General features: G+C 40.1%; 3 protein-coding genes across 5 annotated transcripts in view; 2 read left to right on the top strand and 1 right to left on the bottom strand.

The window, feature by feature from the left end:
• Positions 1-152: 152 nt before the first annotated feature.
• spring1 (SREBF pathway regulator in golgi 1) lies at positions 153-5,150 on the bottom strand. The gene is made up of 5 exons (XM_074669605.1): positions 4,484-5,150; positions 2,722-2,878; positions 2,474-2,625; positions 2,114-2,227; positions 153-665 (listed from the first exon to the last, which is right to left on the bottom strand). The coding sequence occupies exons 1-5, from the start codon at positions 4,577-4,579 to the stop codon at positions 582-584; spliced, it is 603 nt and encodes a 200-aa protein (XP_074525706.1). The 5' UTR covers positions 4,580-5,150; the 3' UTR covers positions 153-581.
• Positions 5,151-5,198: 48 nt separating this feature from the next.
• On the top strand, positions 5,199-21,488 carry rnft2 (ring finger protein, transmembrane 2). Of its 3 annotated transcripts, none has more exons than XM_074669602.1 (10): positions 5,199-5,326; positions 5,450-5,527; positions 5,754-6,268; positions 6,362-6,438; positions 7,376-7,476; positions 7,766-7,919; positions 13,087-13,236; positions 17,833-17,898; positions 18,012-18,113; positions 18,306-19,220. In XM_074669602.1, the coding sequence occupies exons 2-10, from the start codon at positions 5,481-5,483 to the stop codon at positions 18,438-18,440; spliced, it is 1,347 nt and encodes a 448-aa protein (XP_074525703.1). In that variant the 5' UTR covers positions 5,199-5,326; positions 5,450-5,480; the 3' UTR covers positions 18,441-19,220. The 3 variants fall into 3 exon arrangements, with proteins under 3 accessions (XP_074525703.1, XP_074525705.1, XP_074525704.1); XM_074669603.1 differs by having other exon boundaries at positions 5,214-5,326; positions 5,447-5,527; XM_074669604.1 differs by lacking the exons at positions 17,833-17,898; positions 18,012-18,113; positions 18,306-19,220 and adding an exon at positions 21,279-21,488.
• Positions 21,489-21,915: 427 nt separating this feature from the next.
• fbxw8 (F-box and WD repeat domain containing 8) overlaps positions 21,916-22,836 on the top strand; it is a 30,489-nt gene continuing 29,568 nt past the window's right edge. The window contains exons 1-2 of the mRNA XM_074669601.1: positions 21,916-22,500; positions 22,585-22,689. Coding sequence (XP_074525702.1) covers positions 22,069-22,500; positions 22,585-22,689 — 537 coding nt within the window. The 5' untranslated portion in view covers positions 21,916-22,068. The remainder of the gene's footprint in view (positions 22,501-22,584; positions 22,690-22,836) is intronic.

The following is a 22,836-nucleotide window of genomic DNA, read 5'->3' as shown; positions in this document are numbered from 1 at the left end:
TGTTCCTCTTGGTGGCTGAGTAAGAAAGCTGCTGAACGCAGGAGCAGTTTGGGGGTCCAGTGTCTGGCTCGAACCCAATTAATAAAAAAAATCTAATGTGTATCTGTTTTCAAAAATGCAGGAAGCAAAACCAAAATCTACAATTTCACAGTCACATTTATTAAATAACAGTTTCACATGCATGCACTGATACACAGAGTTAATGACACATTCTTGGCTGTTTTCTAAAAATGATCAAATGAAACATCAAACAGCTGTTTCCTTCCTTTAAAATGAAGCCTGTTAAATGACCCGGACAGGTTTGAAGCAGATTCTTGGGGATGAGCTGCCAGCTTTATGTCGACCTGATGATCATCACGGATGAATGGATGAAGCTTCTATGCACTTATGAAGTGTAAAATAATTAAATCATGAACATTAGTCCAGTTTGAGGTTGATTTCAGATGTCTCGCCACCAGAATGCAAAATTGTCCGAGAGAAGAGTTTGTTTTAGTGTCGTCTTCAAGCACCATTGAGTGTCGGAGCGGGGACGCCTTGCTGACCCACTTCTCCTCCTGTAGCTCCAGAATGAAGACGGGCGCTCATACAGGGAGCAGCTCTGGGGGACTCTCTCCATAGCAGTACTTTGCTTGAGGATTTCGGTATGTGTTTTCATGTTGAACACTCTGCATGAAAGAGAAACAAAAATAAGCTTTTATTATTTTTTTGTAAAATGCACATCTCTCCAAAAACTGTTCACTTATGCTTTAAAGCTACATTTCTTTCCCATACAAAAAGTCAGTGCCACCAAAAATGCAAAAATCCTTCTCAGTTGCTTTGGCTCATTTCTTGAAACAGACCGGACCTTCTCAACTTTTTGGTACTCTTTTGGTGCTTTTGCTAAAAATAACTAGGATTGATCAGCATAACACCATGGATCACCTGCAAAAAGCCCATGTCTCTCCCAAAACTGTTCAGTTATGAGTCAAAACCATACATACACATTGTCATTTTGGCTTTGTGTGAGCACTGCAGGTCAAAATGTTTAGATGTTTTGTCACTGTGGCAGAGGATCACTGAAATATCCCTCATGTCCACCTCTCAGTCTGAGCACAGTCCTTCATTGACAAAGGTTACTGTACTCATTTTTTTGTCTGGCTAACAGAAAACAATGATATATAAAGCTGGTTAAAAATAAAATAGATTTGATGGTTTGACATCACACATTGGACTTGTACAGCCAAGGAAATTGTAACCTTTGTTATTCACACACATAAAGTCACTTCCCTGCATCAGAGTAGAAAGAAAATGCATAAAGCCCAAAATACTGTAATATAAACACATAAACAAAAACAACGAAAATCATATGTAGCCTACAGTGACTTGTGAAACTCCTCTTTCGAGTTCTAGTTTCACCTGACTTTCGATTTATCAATTTATCAAATGCTCAAAGAGATTCACATTTGGTATTTATGGTGTTATGTTGCTTGTTGTTATTGTGCATGAGGTGACACATACAATGAAATGATGCTGATGTGTTTTGGAAAGACGAACCATTAGACTGAGAATCAGCAATTACAGTCACACTGGTCATCCAAACTGTGCCGTGCTTAACCACTAGTCTGTGGGGACCCTCAAGGCTCTATTTTAGGACCAATACTTTTTTCTTTGTGTATGCTTCCACTGGGATCCATCTTTAAAAAACATGGTGTCTCCTTTCACTTTTTTTGCAGATGATTTGCAAATCTATCTGTCTCTGAAAACAAATGATTCGCAGAAGCTGAAGCTGAACGAGCTGCAGAATGAATGCAGCATGACCGCATTAAGACTCACTGAATCAGATTCAGCAAACTATGCAGTCTTTGATCAAACCTTTGTTGGTGAGTAATGTTTCTGTGTTAAAGAAAACCATGCATATCATCAATCAGGCCTTTACTGCTGAGTCATGTATAAACCTAGATGATAAAGAAATAAGCAGGATGTGTGTCTGCAATCTGTGGGAAAACCATTTCTAATAACGGCACCAAGTTTCACATCGACAAGCGGACAGATATGTTTAAGCCTGATGTTTGTTTTCGAAAGCAAGGACTGCGGTCAGTCAGAGGTGACCGTAATTATCTGTCTCACTACATACTTGTGAAGAGGTCCTACACTTGGCGAGGCACAGCTCGAAATGATCCTCCACGGCGGTGAAGAGATTCCGAAAGCCGTCAGCTGCACGATTCAGGAAGCGCTCGAGGAGAAGTTGCTGCAGAAGAGTACAAAGATAAGGTGGTGGGTAAGTAAAAGACACACAAGTGCAGATTTAATCTCATCATCCTCTTTGTCTCTCGTGGTAACAACTGTTTAAAAGTGCAGCATCAGTTTCAAACTTCAAGATGTGAATACAATAATGTGCACACAAAGCAGTCCTGTGAGATGCAGCATGCAGACAGATGAAGTTTTTTCTTATTTCAAGTAATAAACCCTGAACCACTCTCATGTGACAGATTACCTTATCAGGCTGGAGACAGCACGACACACAGTACTCGTAGATGCTGCAGCAGCCGTTTGCCAGGCAGCTTTTGCAGATGTACTGTCTGGTGCTGGGAGCATTGACGTTACAGCAGCCATTAATCAGCAAGTCTTTTCTCTCACAGACGTAACCTGTGAAACATTAACACAGATAAGAGAAAGCATCGGTTGATTAAAAGGACACAAATCTAGGATTGTCTGATGATAAGTTTCTGCTTTGTTACTGACCGAGCTCGTCTGTGAGCAGCGCCTTGCCCTGGATAGAGTTCCTGCACTGTGTGATCTGTCGGCTGCTGTTGCCCAGGTTGAAACGGACTTTCCAGGGGATGCGGTGGTCAGGGTCTCTAGCCTCCAAGAGGGTGCGGTCCCGTATGGTCCGCTCCTCCTATAAAAAATAAATAGATAAAAAATGAACAAGTCGAAAAACACAATTTTATCAAAAAGGGATCAATGAAGTGAATATAAGCAAGAGTTAAATAGGCTGAAAAATGAGATAAATTTTCCCCATTCATAACTGATTCACATAAACACCATATCTATATTTTCTGGCAGCCATTATAACAAAAAAGTCAGTGTGAGCAACTGTATTGAAGAATAGAAAAATTGAGAAAAAATGAGAATATTTATTCATTTTATATTTTTTCAGAGAATATTTTGGATTGTTGATGAATCATTCTTGTTTTTTATTTATTAATTAATTTATTTTTTTTGGACGCTATCCTATTTTAAGAAAAAACAATGTTTAAAATGCACTTGTATTTATTTGAAGATCTCCGAGATAGGACATAACATACCCTAGGGCTTGGAACTAACCAAGTAAAGCAGAAGCTAAAGTGATTACCTTCAAATGGGTCGTAATAACTATTTTATGACAGATCCTCCTCTTCTGTTTTTACTGTCAAAATACTGAGAAATCCCCTTGGATCAATCAAGGCTATGTGTATAAAAAGGTTAGCAGTGAGACTTTTAAAGGCTAAAAACTTAAAAAGTGAGCAACTTAGCATCTAATTAGGGCTGAGGATTTTTATAAACACTGATCACTTCTTTGGACTCTAATATAGTTAAAATGTCCCCACTACTGCTTCTTAGAGACGAGCGATAATGATAAAAACAGTCATCAGCCGCAGCACAAAAACCAGGGCTAACTGGTCTAACGATGAGTGAAAGGGGGATGACAAATGTAACCATGACATTTAACAACAACAGATTTTACTCATGTGTTTATCTTATGAAAGGTCACGACGGGCCACCAGGGAAACCTGAACACAACCACAGTTCTCATTGCCAAACAGACCCACTTTCACCCACTCTTGCCTACAAGTTGCTATATTCCCTCCAGGTCTGTGTACATGAAACTTTTTTTTTTGCAGCCTTTGCGATTTGAAAATTACATTCTATTACATTGCGATGTCGGTTCAAAATGGATTAATTGTTCAGCCCTTGAAAAAACATGACTATTTTCACAGTAAAATGAATGTAGATATGTCATTACAGGTTCACTTAAGTTTTCCACTTCTTTCAATATAACTCACATTTTGTAGTTGCCTTGAGAGAAAGTCAGGTGTTCCATACAACAGATTTCTAGGACGATCTCTTTTTTTCCCCTCTACTTTCAGAATTAAACTTGACACCTAGTTGTTCTCTCAAAAATGTTCTAGTCTCTATGTTTTTGTGTTTATTTGGTCTGTCTGCTGCAGAAGTGGGGTACAAGCTTTATGCTGTATCTTATTCAGACAGGAGACAGATTGCAGATTCTATTCCATAGAAATAAATCTGATTTTTTTTTCCTTTTTTTTCTGATGATAATGTTAATGGTCACATTGACTTATGAGATTAGTTTGGGTACATGTTCATGGGGTTATTTCCAGGATGGTTTCAAAAATACAAGCTGTATTCTCTTTATCCAACATAAGATAATCTACATCTCCCATAAATTTACTTAACCTCTTATTTAGAGAATAGTACGTTATTGCAGAGTGAGTTTCTGTACCTGTTTGAGTGTGCTGGTGAGAAAGTAGATGAGAGACAGTCCGAAGACTACCCCCAGCACCCAGCGCTTTCTCAGTAACCTCCGCAGCACCATCATAGCATGACTCTCTGTGGGAGGATCCGCTGACAGTGACAGTCCAAAACATCAACCCTGGACGGCTTAGCAAGCTCTCTGATTGACGATTGTATCAGAATTAAAAATACACGTGATGATGACCAACTATTTCCTTGCAAACCTTAGAAAAACTCGCGGCATCACACAAGAAATACACAAGAAATAGCAAATGTTGAGCTGCGCTTTCCAGTTTCCAGCTAACCCATGCTGCTCACGTTAATTTCTCACTACCATTGAAATCAGACACAGGCCGTATAAAAAGAAATAGCAGTCCGGATAAGTTAAAACAGTACTAACGGTATTTTATTATAAAGCCTGCTTTGTTAGCTTGCTACCTCCTAGCTGACGTTAGCATTAGCTCTCAGTTTTGGACGAGCTTGATATCAAAAAGAAATTTCATACTAATATATCGCAATGTAAGTACAAGATATAGCGACGTAGCTTCATTTTCTATGAGGAGGTCGCTCCAGTATTGCCAAAAATACGCAAAGGAAGAAAAAGTGTCAGTTATCCTGCGAAATCTGACATCCAGCGTTAGCAAAACAAATTCCCAATACGGATATGGTATAGCTAGAAAAGGGACGCTGATTGGTTCGTTCGAAGCATGTGACCGTGACGTCAACCAGCATCTTTTACTGCCGGAGCATCTTTTGCAGCAACACCCCAGCTAACCTGAAAACAAAAATGACAAAATTCACACAAAAGGGGCCACTCACTGGAAAAATTCAGGTAAAGGAGGCTTTGTTTTTGTAAAACTTACAGTCCAGCATTCATTAAGATGAGAAAAGATGGAAATGTGAAGTGTAACCACCCTGTCAGACAGTCATTGCTAATGTTGGTCTGCATTAGCAGGGCTGGACCATATGGTGAGGAGCGATATGCCATGCAGAGGAGACACAGCAGCAACACGGATGGCATGCCCTCTGAAAGGTGGGGACAAAAGCTCTGAAAGCTGCACAGATTATTTGATAGCTTTTTGTTCCTCCATTGTCTCCTTATCCTATATTACCTGATGTAGGTGGAGCCCCTGTCCATCTATAAACCACAACAGCATAATGTTACATTCTTAAGGGATATTCTATACAGTATGAAAATGAGGCATTACCATCTTTTTGGTTTATATTTTTATCTTTGTGTCCCTTCCTTCCCCACATAGGAGCCGAAGCCAAACTCTGGGATCAGAGAGCAGTCTGGATGAGGGTGGTGTGTTTGACTGCCTGAAACCCGACTCGCCAGCATCACCCCAGCAGATCTTCTCCGGCCTGGTGGGTGTCCCCTCCAGCTCCGTCTCCTCCGCTCAATTCCAGGCAGCCGGCTTAGTCCTGGGCTCCCCCCCTGAAGTTTTCATCCAGATGACAGCATCATCCAGAGAGGAAGGTGGCTCTCACCGCACAGAGGTTGGACCTTATCTTCCCCGACCCCCTCCGCACCACCATCACCATCATCACCACTTCCACCACCAGCCCCTGCAGCATAGGACCCCCTCCCTGCTCCAGCAGGCTGCTGCAGGGTCTGCCACAGAGAGGCACAGCTCCAGGGAGGAGACCCAAGAAGACCCATCCACCCCAGCTCCAGCCCTGTCTGAGTTAAAGGCAGTAGTGACATGGCTGCAGAGGGGCTTCCCTTTCATCCTTATTCTGTTGGCTAAAGTCTGCTTCCAGCATAAGCTAGGTACACCATTTGCTATGAACCTTAAATTACAAAAACAAACTTTTACCTTCATGATATCTGGTTTCGTGATGATGATGCCCCTCTCTTTTGCAGGTATTGCTGTCTGTGTGGGCATGGCCAGCACTTTTGCTTATGCCAATTCCACTTTAAGGCACCAAGTTTCATTACGGGTAAAAATACATTTATACATACTTTGTGCACCCTTTGCTTTTCTCTTACATTCAACACAACTTTTTGACATTTCCAATGTCAGCCTAAACCAATGCTGAGACAAGGGCATTATCCCCATTAGTGGCCATGTTTTGTTTATTCACTTACGAAAAAAACTGGAGCTCTTTCTTACAGAAGCGTATTGCATCCACTTGAAGAAAAAAAAAAACTCAGGTATTTCAGAATAATTTATTCTTTGGTTTGTTTTTTTTGTGGTAATTAATTTAGTTTTTCTAATATATATTTTTTATTGGTTTGTTTTTTTTTTATAATTGTTTCTGTTTTTTTTTTGAGTAATTTTTTTTTCTGTTTTCAGATTACTTTTTTCCTGTTTTTCGGAGTATTTTTTTCCTGAAGTATCGAGATACTTAGAAATCCTGTGAGAACCTCAACCTGATGTTTTTCGTGGTAATTTTTTCCTCCTGTTTTTAGGAGTAATTTTTTTCCTGAAGTATCGAGTTACTTCGAAATCCCAGAAAACAGCAGGTTGAGGTTCTCGCAGGATTTCTAAGTATCTCAATACTTCAGGAAAAAATTACTCCGAAAAACAGGAAAAGTAATCTGAAAACAGAAAAAAAAATTACTCATAAAAACAGAAGTAATTATAACAAAAAACAAACCAATATGATAATTATAACAAAAAACAAACCAATAAAAAATATTATTTAGAAAAACAAAATTAATTACCTCAAAAAACAAACCGAAGAATAAATTATTCTGAAAAACCTGAGTTGTTTTTTTTATTTCAAGTGAATGCAATACGCTCCCGTACTTTCTGACTTAAATTACACAATACAGTATTCATCCTGCTAATTTACTGAAATTAATCTGTGTAATTAAAATAGATGTGTATAAGAGTGTTGCAAAATTATTAGTATGTATCTTCTCTGCAAACAGGAGGAACGTTCTGTCTTCACGGCTCTCTGGATCCTCATCTTCCTCTCAGGGAATGTCGTATACATCTACTACACCTTCAGTCAGGAGGAGCTGCACAGCAGGTACTACACATGCATTTTTCTGATATAATCTCAGTTTCCTTGTCTGCCATCTTTTTTTTGTTTGTTTTCATTTGTTTGTGCATATGCATGTTTTTAAGCCATTTTATTTTTACTCCAATTTCCTTTAGGGAATGTTCCTCTTCTTGTGAGTATTTTGTGCCTACTTCATTATTTCGTTTCGTTACGTTTTGTTGAATGTTTCCCCAGCTGTCATTACACCATCCTGAGTGAAAGCATCAAATCTACCAAAGAAGAAGTCATCTTCATGTTCTGTCTTTTTTTCTTCCAGTCTCATGTTCGCCAAGCCCAACCTGAACAGCTTCGACTTCTTTGATCTGATCTGGGCTGTGGGGATCACTGACTTTGTCCTGAAGTATTTCACCATCGGTCTGAAATGCTTTGTTCTCTTTCTGCCCAAGATTCTCCTGGCCTTCAAATCCAGGGTAAGTCATCCAATAAGACTTTTGATAATTAAATGAATATTTTCAGGTCATGCAAAAAAGTGTTAAGAATCATAAATTAACATATAAATCACTTTTCTTAACACTGGCCTTGTTTACATGTGGTATCAACGCACCAGCTGGGTGTTGAGATCACATGAGGATGGCCTGGACTCCAGGTGGAAATGCGCCTCAATCTGTCTGAAAACATGAAATAATAATCATTTCAAATTTGATCTGATTGAATAGTTTACTCATAATTTTCCATTTTTTATTACCCTCTTTCCTTTTTTGCATACTAGAGTTTGAACCTTCATTAGTGGATGTTTCCATGAACTGTGTTCACAGACCGCAGTTTTTGGGCACATGCAGTGATTTCCACTACAGAGTCCGATCAGACTCACAGTGCCTTCTAAGGGCCTGAGGATTATGACCATTCATTACACTGGGGAACACAATTTTTGTTGAGATAGGTCTGACAGCTGTTTCTAACTCATTTTTGGGTGCAGAATCCAAAACTGATCAAAGTTTTTCTTTATCGCGTCGAGTTTTTGAACTATATGACCCCTGTTTTCTCAAAAAATATATTAAAAAAAATCACTGAACAGATATGTGCTTGTTTTATTAAAATCCTCAAATACTGACACAGGAATGACCGCAATGTTTATTTAACACTATTGTGTTTTTATAAAGGAAATGGCTACTGGAGGAGCTACAGGAGCAGACATGATCTGGAACAAAGGAAATACAAACCTATGTAAATAAAACACTAATAAGGAATGTTACAAGCTTTGAAAAATAAAAAAACAGCATAAAATGAAATAAAAAGCCAGCACAAACCTCTTAATTCCTGCTATGCTAGCTTTCTGTTTGCAGATATAGATCGCACTGACTTATTGGGAGCTGCACACACTTCTGACCTCACTGTTTCAATGGTGACTGCAGAAACAAGTTGCCACGTAGCTGAAGATGAGTCTAATCGTAATCAGGTGGCAAGTCTTACTACAGCTTATCAGGGGAATTTTGCTTATCTGTATGGTAAGCTGTGGGGAAAAACTTGAGGCGCCCACCCGTTTCAGAATCAGGGTTGAAGTTTTTTGAATGCTAATAGTCCAAGACATTGCTTTGTGCTGACTGGGATTTCTGTTTTTTAGACATTTTTAGTATCTCTTCAAACATTTAATTACTGAGAATGCTTGTTCGATTTATCCCTAGTTAAGTGCTCAGCTTCCATAAAGGTTGCAGCTCTTTTCACACGTTGTCCTTGAAAACCTTTTGAACATTTTATCATCTGACCAAAACAAGATTTACACAAAAGTTTCCTTTAAATTAGATTTTCCCCTGTGGCTTCTTACAGTTGTTTCACAGTAACAATATTACAGCTAGTATGTCTGGTTTTAAACGTATTACTGAATGTGCAGACCTGGGAAATCTTGTACAGCAAAGGTGAAGATATGAAAACTGAACTGAAGTTTCCACTGCTCTGCCGCTCATGATCCTTCACATGATGTAGTCGATGATTGAGTTACAGGAAGTTCACCGTTGAAGTTGTGAAAGGTTGTTAGAAATCCAAAGAGAAAAAAAAAAGCTGAACTATGATGAAATGCTCCACAGGGTGAAGAGAGTGCCAAAGGGTCACAGTGTGAAACTGTTTTGTATTCATAAGGTTTTAAATGGTGCTCCTGTGTATGTGTGTGTCCGTGTGGCAGCGTTATGTTGCCTCAGGCTGCAGACAGCAAACACACACACACACACACTCTCACAGATAGAGTTTGATTTCCATACAGGTGCTGGCTGAGGCTAATGTTGTCAAGAGGAGAGTAGAGGAGGGGAGGGTAGTGTTAGGAAGTATTAGGATTAAATTTTCCACTGATAAACAGACCCACAGGCCTGTCAAAACCACGGCAGCCAGCAACTGAGCTCATTCACCCTCCAGGGGGTTACAGGGGTGAGGTCATCCCTCCCTGGAGCTGGACCATTACCTGAACCCTACACACACTTACACACAGATTAACACAGAGTTAAACAGCTTTGATGGGGCGCATGTTGAGTTTGAGCAAGTCTAAGATGGCATCGTTACTCTCTTCTTCACGTCTATTTTGACTCCAATGAAGTCACATCATCAGCCCGTCCACTTCATTAAAGCATCTGACTGCAGACACACTAATGATGCTACATAATCAGTGCAAGTCTGCACAAGTGAGGACACACACATAGCTTCCACAGCAGCTGTGTTTTTGCTTTTGGTCAGATCCGTTGTTTTGTAAGACTCCTTTCGAAGGAGTCAGTATTTTCGAGGTTGAGTAGGCGTCTGGATGTCTTGGCACGTAAGCAGTTCCTAAATTTAGTAATCTCCTATATTTGGTTTATTTCTTGGTTTGCTGGTGTTCCTCTACATGTCTGTGAGGAAGTCGCAACACAAAGTGAGTAATATATAGCGTCACACACTACAAACCCAAGCTGTAGCTGTAATTACTTCCTGCCATGACGCTATATTGCTCTAACACCTGGATGTAAACAAGCACAGATGACAGTTAACAATATAGTGAAGTTTGGCAATATTTGGATTTTGAAAATGGAGATAAAGTCCGGTTAAATTGACATAAAACCTCTTGACTAGCATACCTAGGCTCACTGAGGGTTTGTAATGGTAGCTCTGCAAACTTAAGCTACACTCAGGGCGTCAGTGTAATGAGTGCTCACTGATGATTTCTATTTGGGACGGACATTTCCACCAGTATTAATACTAGATAGTCACAGCTAGCACTATTCACTGATAAGTTGAGTAGTTCCCCTCCCAGCAGACATAAGACAAGAGAGATCCTTTTAATGATAATGCAAAGTGACTACTCACCAACAAACTCTAAAGATAGCGGCCTTTCCCTCTCTTACAGAGTTGAAGACCTTGATTACTGACCATTGTTGCTCTCATTGTAACTGTTTTAACTGTTTTAACAGATTCCTTTGCTGTTGGATTGATTGATTTGTGTTTATTATTGTTATCACTTTTATGACTTAGTAAGATTGTCACTTTAACACACTAATTAGATTAATAAACTACTCTGCAAATTAATGCGTTAACTCATTGGCTGCCAGCCATTTTCAGAGCGTCTTGAACGATCTTTCAAGACCCAAATAATATTGTTTTCTACGGCTATGTAAACACCAAAACTATCCAAGAAAAGTAGACTCTCATCTTTTATATCTCTCTTCCTGTTTTTGATCCAAAAAAAAAAAAAAAATTTTTTTTGTGATTGCGTTCATCTCAGGCGCTCCATCCTTTGAGCCTCTCCATAATCTCCGTCGTCTTTTCTCACAATCTAGTCGCTCTTTCTCTCTGAACTACTGCGACACATCCTCAGTTGGAACGTGAGCTGCCTGAACTTTTCTGACTTGCAGCGTCTCGCTTTGTCTCTGTCATCTCACATCTTCTCCTCATATCCATGCTGAGCTCTCATCCAAAGAGAGCACTGCTCTCACCCACAGAAGTTTACAAGCATGATTTTGATTGACAAGCTCCAACAGACCCCGCCTCCCCTCGCTCAAAAACATAATTAACTTCTATACATGCAGTAAATGATTGCAATCAAATTGATGGTTGCAACTGGGATTGGTTTCCTGAAATGATCGGATTAGTCTGCCACAGCTATCTTAGCTTAGGGGTTAGATGACATTTCCCAAGAAAACTAGATGTCCAAGGCAGCAAACTCAGACATTTTGATATTGGCACTCTTGGTTCCTCTTATTCAAAATCTTAAATTGTTATTAAGGAAGATTTTTCTTGTTAAATGGCAAAGGAAACAGCTCTCAGATGTCCTACAACCACTGTATAGAGATTGCAACACATTACAACCGTGTTTTTTATTAAAGTTAATCAAATAGATTATGACCCAACCTTTTCTAGGTTAAAATGGCAGAATACATTCAAGATTTAAACAAAACGTGTCCCCTCACACATTTCCTCCCAAAGTAAAGTTATGATAATATAACAGTGTAACAGTTCCATAGTTTAAAATATAAAGTTAGCTTTGATGTTTTTGCCAATTTCTTTGACCACCCAACGAAAGCACAAAGAGGAAGCGTGATGAAACCAAGCAGGAAACAAGTCAAACACGGCCTGCAGTGGAGCTTACTCAGACTCTTTGGCTTCTGTCCAAACTTTAAATTTGACAGTTTTTTGCGTGGGCGTGATGGGCACTGTGGGATACGAGGCTGAGGGGACAATAAGGAAGATGAATTAGCCACTAGCAGAGGTCTTCCTCCCCTACCAACCTGGCTGCTCAAGGCTCTTTATCCACAGTCATCAATCTTTGTCAGCCAACATCCAGGAAGTCATTATCAAGCTGGGATGCTGCAGGGGCCATCAGGGAATCAAGTCTGCCTTCATTTTGGTCACCTCTGTTTTTTTTTTACCATCCTCAATTCACTTTGTGCACTTTTTGTCAGTGGGGACTTTGTCAGGAGTTCATTTCTTCTGTGTGATTATTCAGGGAAGGGGAGGTCCGTTAAAGGCAGCTAGCAAGCCCCCCGCAGGGCTGGGTTTAATGCGGGCACTGGGTAGCAGGTGGATAGAGCTGCTGCCAGTTTCCCTTGCAGTGTGGGGAAATTGCTTGTACTGCTGTGAAACTGTGGAGCTCTGGACAGCAGCCATGTTTGGGCTGGAGGCGTGCTGTTTTAAGCTTTTAATACCGCACTGCTCTTGACTAGATAGAAGAGTCCCCTGAAGCTGTTGAGCTCTTTCTGATTGTTTGGACAGTATGTTAGTGGATCAAAGACAGAATACAGTCTCAGTTTAGAAACCTGGATTTTGTAATGTACTTCAAGGAGTTTTGATGGGTTTTGAAACAAACTGAAATATAGATTGATGCCTTTATGTGACTGACAAAGCAAACAGGATGTCACCACAGCCACCAGGTCTAGTAAAGCTAGTTATACCCAAAAAGGTTTTATCCAAAGAGGCCGCCAAAAAGTTCCTTTAGTTGCTTTAACCCCGGACTAAAATGACTCTTCCTTGTTGTATGTGACTTGAAAAGGTTTCTGCTTGATTTGGAAAAGTACAAAGTGGGCACATTTACTGCCAGTCCTACCTGCTTTGAACATAAAGCTTGATTGAAGCATCTAAACGTGTCTCCTTTGCTGCTGCTGTTTCCAATTTTGTTTCTTCATCCAGGGAAAGTTCTACCTGCTGATCGAGGAGCTGAGCCAACTGTTTCGGGCCCTGGTGCCCATCCAGCTGTGGTACAAGTACATCATGGGAGAAGACCCGTCCAACAGTTACTTCCTGGGAGCTACTCTCATCATTATCTACAGCCTCTGTAAGGTAAGCATTGCCAGGGCATCAGGATATTAAGCATCTCACAAATTTTTTCTTAAATCCCTGGAGCTGTTTCCTGGGAGTAAGATCTTGCACACCACAGCACCAAAATTTAGGGATGCCCGATAATATCTGTGTTATCGGTATCAACCTATATTGGCTTAAAAGTGCAATATTAATTAAATGCCCGACCTTTGGGTCATTAACTGAAGCTGCTGCTACAGTTCTACACTTCTACAGTTTCATTTAACAGATGCTTTTGTCCAAAGCGATGTACAACGCAAGCAAGAATTCAGACAGAAGGAAAAACCATGTCAGTGCTATAACAGTGCTTCAAGTTATTTGGCGGCAGGTGCTGCCATCAAGTGCATGACTTTTCTTTTTGAATAATGAAGAATAATCTAGCCAACTAATCACATTTATTGGTGCAACTTCAACATTCAACAACATTCAATGATCAGTGCTGAAAAATCAATAAGAGCTGAGTCTTTGACCTTCTGACTCATTCTACCCCTGAGGACAAAGAGGAGAAGGCTCAGATTAAGGGTGTTTTCTACCAAGCAGTCTGGTTCTGTTCAGTACGGTTTGGCACGGTTTGGTGCAGTTAAGCCTGATCCCGTTTGCTTTTCCACAGCAAACTGTGCCCTCTCGTGTTAGGCGGCGTGTAAGCAGGATGCCGAAAGCCGCAGCTGTTAAATAATAGCGTGACACAGTTTATCCTGCTAATAAATCCTACGAAAAAGAACACAAAATCCACCTGAAGGGTTTGATTGAATCATTCTACAGGTGTCATTTTATGCATTAGAGTGTTGAGATTAAAATTTGTATAAATCAGAATATAAAGATATATATATCATGTATCACAATATAGCTTAAAAACATTGCGATACTGGTTAAAGGCCTTATCATGCAGTCCTAATTCAGGGTTCATCTTCTGTGGAGCATGAAATAAATTGCAATAACTCTACATTTTTGAATTTCTTGTGATGTCTTGTAGGGATGCACCGATATGAAATTTTGGGCCTATGCCGATATCCGATATCAATATTGCTGTTATGGCTGATAACCGCTATTTACCAATATCAATATAGGTAAAAAGAAAAAAACACAATTTGAGATGATGTGTCGAGGTAGTTCCTAGAGATAAAGAGCCGTGCGATCGTGAGAAAAGACGACCATGGAGAGGGTCAAAGGATGTAGCACCCAGGATGAACGTGATCAAAAAAAGTACGTTTTGTCTGTTTTTTTTCGGATCAGAATTAGGAAGATAGACATAAAAGAAGAGAGTCCACTCTTCTTAGGTAGTTTTGGTGTTTACACAGTCACAGAAAACAATATTATTTGGGTCTTCAAGATGTTCTGAAAATGGCTGGCAGCCAATGAGTTAATATTGGCCCACTTTTACACATCGGACGATACCGATATTGATACCGATCGTGCATCCCTTATGTCCAGCTTTCTATTTTTCTCTGCAATTGCAATTGTCTTGTTAAATTCTTGATAAATTCAATACTTTGGGTCATCCTGTAGAACCTTAAACACCGCCAGCCTTCCCTTGGCTTCTTGTAATGACTGCTGGCAAATGACTGCCTGCAAAACTAGCAGAGCAAAGAGAGTTTAATTTAAAGAGGGGGTAGAAATCCCTGAATCTGTCCGGAAACTGCTCAGAACGGTGTGTGATCTTGCTGAAATGATGACCTCATCACATAAGGATTTCCTAACTGGTTCGTCCAGTTGCCCTGCTCCCAACAGGCCTCAAGGGGACTGGCCAATCAGAGGGAAAGGGGTTTGTGATGCAGGGGGCCTTAAAGAGACAGCAGCTAAAACAAAGCGTCTCAGACAAAAGCTGAAATAAAGATATCGTGAAGCACCAGGGTGAGAAAAAAATGAATCATTTTGAGCTGTAAGTCATGTAAAGCTGCTACAAGGACCAGAAGGACAGAATACAGTCTAGTGAAAAAGCACTAACACCCCCTCTTTGACAGTTGGAGGTATGAGTCAGTTAAAGTCAGTCATAATAAGAATCAGGAAGTTATAATAGTGAAACTTTGTGGAACTTGGAATAATGAAACACTAAATGATGCAATCATCATTCGAGTATTTACTCATTGAGTCTGTCACGAACACTGTGTCATATTTCCCAGGCCTTTTTTTCTTAAATGCATCAGTGATTCAGCGGGTGTAGTTAAGGAAGACGGCCTTTTTGAGCCAAACGTGGTCAGTTTCCGGGGTGTGCGTGCTGTGGTACGATGCACTGGTGTTTTCCAGGATCTGCCCATGTCAGCCGTCGCGCCGGATGTGCATCACTTGTTGACTAATGTTATGTTTCTCATGCTGTTGTGTCACAAGTGGCAACTTTTTTGTTATTTGGAAAACAGGTGTGCCTTTAGAGGGAAAGAGAATAATTTGCACGTGGGTTCTGGTAAATTAGGTGTTAGGGAGGGATCGTGGGGAAAAGTTACAGACGTTTTTAGAAAGAGTTAGCAAGTTTTGTTTTAGTCAGAGAAAATGCTGTTGCTTCGTCTTGTTTTACCAACATTTGTGATCCCCACTGTAGAGGGTAAGCACGTGAAGTCACCGTCACTGTGGTTACGCCCACCGAGTGGCAGAAAGAGAGATGAGTGGCAGTGCTGCCTTAAATACCGTCTGAACTTAAAGACAAAATCCAAAATGGGGAAGAGCTGTTGCACGACTGATTGAACGGACATGTTTGAAAAGCATTCAGGGCTATTTTTTAAAAGGCAACTGGAAGACAAAGAAAAGAGAAACTGATGGATCACTGCAATTTTCAGAAACAATCAGGCAACGGAAAATGACGAAACGTTAATTTATGCTAAATTTTTAAGTTTAATCATTCCTTTCAATATGAAAGCTCTAAATGTTAACATTTTTTAAGCTTTATTTTTCATAACTGAAACATTTTTGTTTTTGTGTGATTATGAACCTTGTGCTCTACCTCAATTTGAAAACTCACTTAAAGATGCTACGAGGAGGATCTGTTTTAATTGCACTTCCTTGCCACCTTCTGGCCCGGAGTCTTCGCACACTGTCGTAAATGACCTTTAGCGAGGTGTGTGTTTCTTTTGGATTTAAATGGAGATCGGATCACATCTTTTTACTGGATACGACGCGCTGAGGTAAGATATTTATCAGTGCAGTTATGTAGCTCTACGTTTTGAAACGTGACATCAAGCAAACGTAGCTGCCAGCCATACGTTGGCAACATCGTCAGCCCGGTGCTCTGACGTATCTGTTGGCTGGTGTGACAACAAGTTAACACTGTCAGTTTGTAAGTAGTTAAGTAGCCACTTATGTTTAGCACAGCTGGCAGCCCGGTGCTCTAAGACGTGTCTGTAATGTGTAACGTCAGTAAATCCTGGTTAGCTATGTCCTGCCAGTCATCTACTAATCAGAGCTAACGTAACCTCACTCTTCATTTTATTGATAGACTCTCAAGTTTGAACAGATCACTGCAGAATAACTGCTGAATGTGGGTTGGAATGAACATTAGCACAAACAGACTAGCCCCTGTGATATAGAGTGATACAGCTCGAGCTAAAGGCTAATTAACCTTTAGCCCCGGCTGTATCACTCTCCTGTTTATCTCTCTTCTGCTCTTCTGTCTTTTTTCTGTCTGACAGTTGGACTTCAGTGTCCACCATTACTACAAAATTAGTCACAGAAATCATTTTTGGCAGAGAATTGGGAAGCTAAGTGGTAGCAATTTTAAATAACCTGTAACCAGCAATATTGGCGCTGATAATATCATTTTAAAATGTGGATTACGATCAGGCATATATCTAGAAGGGAGACCTTTCCAAGATCACTTAGAAACTCCTCTCAGCCCCTTTGAAATGAGCCTAACCCAGTTTTCCAAATAAGGGGGAACTCCACCAGAAACAGTTGTAGCTGTGTTGTATATAGTATTTATAATCAACTATACCTAAATACTGTCGGGGACACCTTACATCAACTAATTGGACAGTCTGTGTTAAATACCAAAAGTACAAATGGATACTTTTCTTCACTTTGGTCAATCCACTGTATACTGTAAATTGAATCCTACAGAGGCTTTCGTAGCTTTCAGGCTTTACATTGTGTGTTTTCCTGGCGTTGAAATCAGGTACGAATAAATGTCTGGATACAATTTCTGGCCACATGTAGACGTTCGTGGACCCCTGGTTCTTTGGTAGCTTTAACAAATGAATGTTGAGTCCAACTTTCCTCAATTTCATGTCATATTCCACATTTTCCCAGTCTTGCTGTGTTCACTGCCACACTCCGCAGTGCTAAGTGGGGTTTGTTTTGCCACTGACTGATCGTGATATTTGAATTTAGGTGTCCCACAGTTCAAGAGAACTCCCTGCTTGTTGCTGGCCAAATTGGATATACTGGATGTTGATTATGTAAATTTCATAAACAACAGGACAAGACTTGAGACCTGCAACAGTATCACGGTTTAATTTTATCCCAAGCACAAGATGGAAAAAGGCGTTTTATGAACATCTTTATCTACTTTATTACAAATAAACAAATAACTTTGATTTTCACTCCTGTAAAATCTTGATTGTTGACTGCTGGTCTGTCTGTGTTTGTTTGCAGTCTTTTGACATCTGTGGACGAGTGTCTGCCATACGTAAAGCTATGGTCATTCTTTGCAGCTCCCAGGTTAGATTTACACTAATTTTACTTTATAACACAGAAATCACACAGATGTTTACACGTTTTCAAAAGTTTAAACCTAAACCTGTCAAATGTCTCTCTTTCTGACTCTCATCCAGAGTTATGGAGTGAGGGCAGGCATTCAGCAGTGCAGTGAAGCTGGTGATGTTTGTGCCATCTGTCAGGCGGACTTCAAAGACCCCATTGCCTTGCTCTGTCAGGTAAGGATTCATTCAAGCAGTTAGAAAGACTCATTTATTAAAGGAAACAGATGTAGAAATTGAAAAAGAAGTGTTTGCTGCCCTCTTTGGTTAAAACATGAAGCTTGCTGACACATTGACCCAAATCAGCTTCATGCATCATCCTTCCTTCCTCGTTGTTGGCTTTTAAGTGTACATTTTGTGTCCCTGCAGCATGTTTTCTGCGAGGACTGCCTTTGCTTGTGGTTCGACCGCGAGCGAACATGCCCACTGTGCCGCTCCACTGTCATCGAGACCCTGCGATGCTGGAAGGACGGCACAACCTCGGCTCACTTCCAGATCTACTAAGCTTTGACGACAAATCAGAGAAAGATTTGATGAGCTGAAGAATGTGAGTTAGATGAATTTTGGGCCTTTGTTTTTCCTGTCTGTCTTACTTTGGGTCACTCTTTACGTCAGGGTAGGTTCTTTGCTTTTATTATGACACTGAAGTATTGAGTTTTAGAGGTATTTAGGCCTACAAGAAGAGGGAAACAATTGCACTATTTTGTCAGTGGACATCAGAATGGCATCAGTTTAGAAAGTGGAAACACATTTCTGATCAAAGTCAGTTTTGTAGTTTGATTTTTGTCACAGTCACAGCACCAAATCTTGTGTACGTACCATCTACACCACAGTGAACATGGTCTTTTACAATGAACACATCATAAAAATGTTGATTTAATCTTGTAAGAATGTTAAAAAGTGGCTGCATTTTTTATTATTTGTGTTGCTTTGTTTTTCTTTGTATTTATATTGTTGCTGTTTTATATACTCTGTTTTATTAAGCTTTTATTGTAAGTTATTCAAAATGATGAATCACACTCTGAACGAAATGCCATTAAGTAGAAGATAGAGTGGAAAAAAGGCATCTTTTTCAAGTTATTCAAATATTGAGTGATGAATGTAAGTTGGCGTGTTTTTTTTTTTTATTATTCAGACAGTAAATGGTACAAAACACTACCTTTTTACTGCCTCCATCCACGCTTCTTTGCAAGATTTGTGTCACGTTGGGTGCAGAAATTAAATTCAGTTGCATTTACTTGTCTATACATTGTTTGTATTTTTAAATGGTGTACACATAAATCTGTTCTTGGGTTGTATAAAAGCTCAGTGATGTGTTCAGGTGTAAATTAAAGCACTCCAGCTCACTCTCCTTCTTGTTTTCTTTTAACAACACCTGCAGAGTTTATTCCAGAAGATATTTTTATTCCAACTACTAAAAATTCATATGAAATGTTGAATCAGTATAAATAGCACACACTTTATAAAAGACAGCTTCAGCACTTTTTTTGCTCACATTACACTTGATATATAAGAAAAAAGAGCTTATTCCAGAGATCACAAACAGCATTAACAGCATAGCTTCCTCTGCACAGGTCCTGTATCACGTTCATGATTAAAAAGCCACTTAACACTGCTCCCAACTGATAATGCTAAAGCACAGGAGAGTGTGTAAACATTATCTAAACACTGTAGAAAACATCTATAAAACCATCATCCTCTCGTTATTCACATTTGTACACAGAGTATAGCTTATATTAAAGAGTACAGTGCGTCGTGAAGTAAAACAGATCTGTTGAAGGTCAAACCAGTTTAACTCCTCTGCAGTTGATGCACTCCTATTGTAGGAGGTGTAAAATCAAAGCAGTCCTATTAGTAAGCTTTTCCCTCCACTCTACCAGGGGAGGATTACATCACCGTTTTGTAACTGGGATGACAGAATGGGAGAGTCACGCAGGGGGCAGGACGTGCAGCTGACTGGCTGCAGGGCTGCTGGGGTTCAGTGTGTCAGCTCGTTAGAGAGCTCAGTGCGTCCACATCAAGCCTGAGCGAGTCTCTGCGACACATGGAGTTTTTTTTTTTCAGACGCAGGGTCCTGACCCTGGAACGTGAATGTAATCCTCCTTCCTCGCTCTTTTCGTCAATGCATGCACATCTCCTCTTGCACGGCTCTTCTTGCCCCGTTTTCAGTGCAAAGATGCTCCTCGTGTCCTAAAGGCACCATCTGCAGAAGATATAATGCATACTCTGAATTAAGTCAGGGATTAAAAAAAATTAAGCTATACAGACTAGAAAGATGAAGATGCACAATTTTCAACAGAAACGTGGACAAAAATGAAAGACTGGGGCGGAAGTGAGGAGTGACATGCGTAAAACAGGCCATAGGCTGGGCTCAAACCCGTGTCACCCGCTCGAGGTCGAACCTTATTGGGGCGCGCGACCTTGGCCGCTAGGCCACCTGCGCCTCAAAACTGACTATCAAAGGCAAATTTGAGAAACAAAACAGACGTATTTCGAAAAAAGAAAAAAAAAGTGTGTCTGCCGGTTTGCAAAGTCAGCTTCTCATCGTTTCACAACAAACAAACTTAATTCTTGTGTTGTGTTCTCAAGAAATGAGCACTTCAGCATAAACTACGAATTTATTATAAGTTGTAGAATAAACCAGAAACATTTGGGTTCAAAGAAACGTCAATAATCATTAAATGTAAGAATTAAGACAATTAAAGTCCAATCAGAAAAATCACAATTGCACCTGTTTCGTATTTCAGTTAAATTAAGTATGGCTTTTTGATTTTTTTTTTGTATTTATGTCCATTTTATTTTATTTATTTATTTTTAAATTTATCTTTTTATTTTTACTTTTTTTTGTTTTAAATCCGTTCGTATTTTTGCAGTTATTCCAATTAACTGACTCACCAAGAAAACAAAAGAAAAAAAGAAAGAAAAAAGCTATAATAAGGCAAAGAAGGCCTTCATTAAAAAAAAAAAAAAAAAAAAAAAAAAAAAGAATAGATAAATAATTAAGAAAAAAACACATTTAAAGTAAACTACCATCACGTTGAATTAATAATTTTCTGTTACACTTTAATTTACAGATTTAAAAAAAAAATAGCGTGCAACACGTATCAGAATACCTGATTTACCATTTTCCCCATTATAACAACAGTGGGGCAAGGCTACTCAAACGCCACACGCGATGTGTGACTCTGTTTACACACCTGTTGCTGCTGTTGCCGCCTCGCGCCCTACAGGTGTCGCCTTGCAACCACCAGCACGAGCACGGTGAAGTGTATTGCAGTTCGCAGGAGGCTCTTCAGGTGTCCTCTCCCGGTCACCATCTCCGCCCTCCCTCTGTCTCCGCAGCTGAAGCCGCTCCTCGTCTCGCCGGCCGCCCAGCTCTTCTCCAGCTGGTCCCCGATCCTCCGCAGGCGGGTGGCGAGCAACTGAGCCACGGAGCACGGAGAGGGTCCGTGGAAGCTGCAGGTGGAGTCACCGGGCTGGAGCAGAGGCTGGTCTATCGGCAACCAGCACATCTTCTCTGTCAGAACAACCGGTCTGCTCTCTTTAGGTCCTAAGCATATATGACCATCCTTCTCCTCTGTCATCAAACCTTAACTGTGTTCGCGCCCCCCTTTTCACTGCCTCTCTCTCTACTGTATTATTCATTACAGTGTCACATGGTGTGGGGTTTACATCATCTTCTCCCAAAAGAGGGATGCAATGGTTAACTCTTGAATTTCTCCTGTCTGGTTTGTTGTGGGCTGTCTTTTGTTATGGGGGATGTAGGACATTGTGTTCTTTTCTCTCATTTGTGTACTTTAAAAATCACATTTTGTTTTATTTTCATACAAAAACTCCTAATTTGCATTATTGAGATATACAGACTTTTATATAAAGAGAATTGAAAGAAATGGCCAAGACATTATTTTTTAAAGTTGCGCCTATAATAAAGCTGCGGAATTAAAAACTGACGGAACTAATGCAAGGGAGTACGTTGTCCCTCATCGGAATGTTTACAAAGAAGGACGCGTTTTTTGTTTTGATTCGGCGTAGAGCTATGGTGTCCACCAGGTTTTGTGGAATACTTCAAAATACGTTACCTTTATCAATTTTAAGTTTTTCCGTTGTATTTTATTTATAATGCGTGTTAAATATGTCCGACGACGAGCTTGCTGCGTTCAGGAAACGTTGGAAACAAGAGTTGTCGAGTAAAAATGAGAAGCAGCCACTCAATTGCTCCTCTTCCCATGGTCAGTCAAGCAAAGGAGACTTACAAAACAGATATTTTGAAGATTTAGAAAACCACAGCCATCCTTCTGGTCCTTCAAAGCCAGAAAAGGATGAAGAGGGAAGAGGAACAGATGCTGCAAAATCCGAGGATCAGCCTGAATATGTCTCAATCGCTCGCAGTTTGTTGGATGGAAGGACCAGTCCTCTCCTGGACAGGATCCAGGAGGAGAGAAGCAGGAGAAAGAGACAATATGATGAAGTGACTGATGTTTACAGATCATCCCTGCAGCATCAGCAGCAAAGGAGTAAAATCAAGGAGGACAAGGAGCTGGTGGAGCAACTCATTCAGGATCTGGTGAGAGGAAGTTGATGATGATGATGTACATGGTTGGAGGCTAGAATGAGATAATGAATGTAAGTCTCCTTTTCTCTGTTGCAGAATGAAGTCAATGACATTCCATTTTTTGATGTTGAGCTGCCGTATGAGTTGGCATTGAAGATATTCCAATATTTGGACTGTACTGAGCTCGGCAGGTGTGCACAGGTGAGCTGCTGCAGCTGTAAAACCTTCCTCAATGAACAGCTTAGCATCACAGATAAAATGACAACATGGGTACAAAATAAAAATCTAAAATACAAACCAAAGTAGAAGCCACAGGTTGTTTTTTTTTTTTTTTTTTTTTTTTTTATA

Source organism: Halichoeres trimaculatus, unplaced genomic scaffold, assembly GCF_033239565.1.
Source record: "Halichoeres trimaculatus isolate MK-OKI-2021-1 unplaced genomic scaffold, fHalTri1.1 fHalTri1_scaffold_5, whole genome shotgun sequence".
In the NCBI taxonomy this organism is placed as follows: Eukaryota; Metazoa; Chordata; class Actinopteri; order Labriformes; family Labridae; genus Halichoeres; species Halichoeres trimaculatus.
Note: the sequence above shows the minus strand (reverse complement) of the source record. Positions and strands in the feature narration are given on the sequence as shown.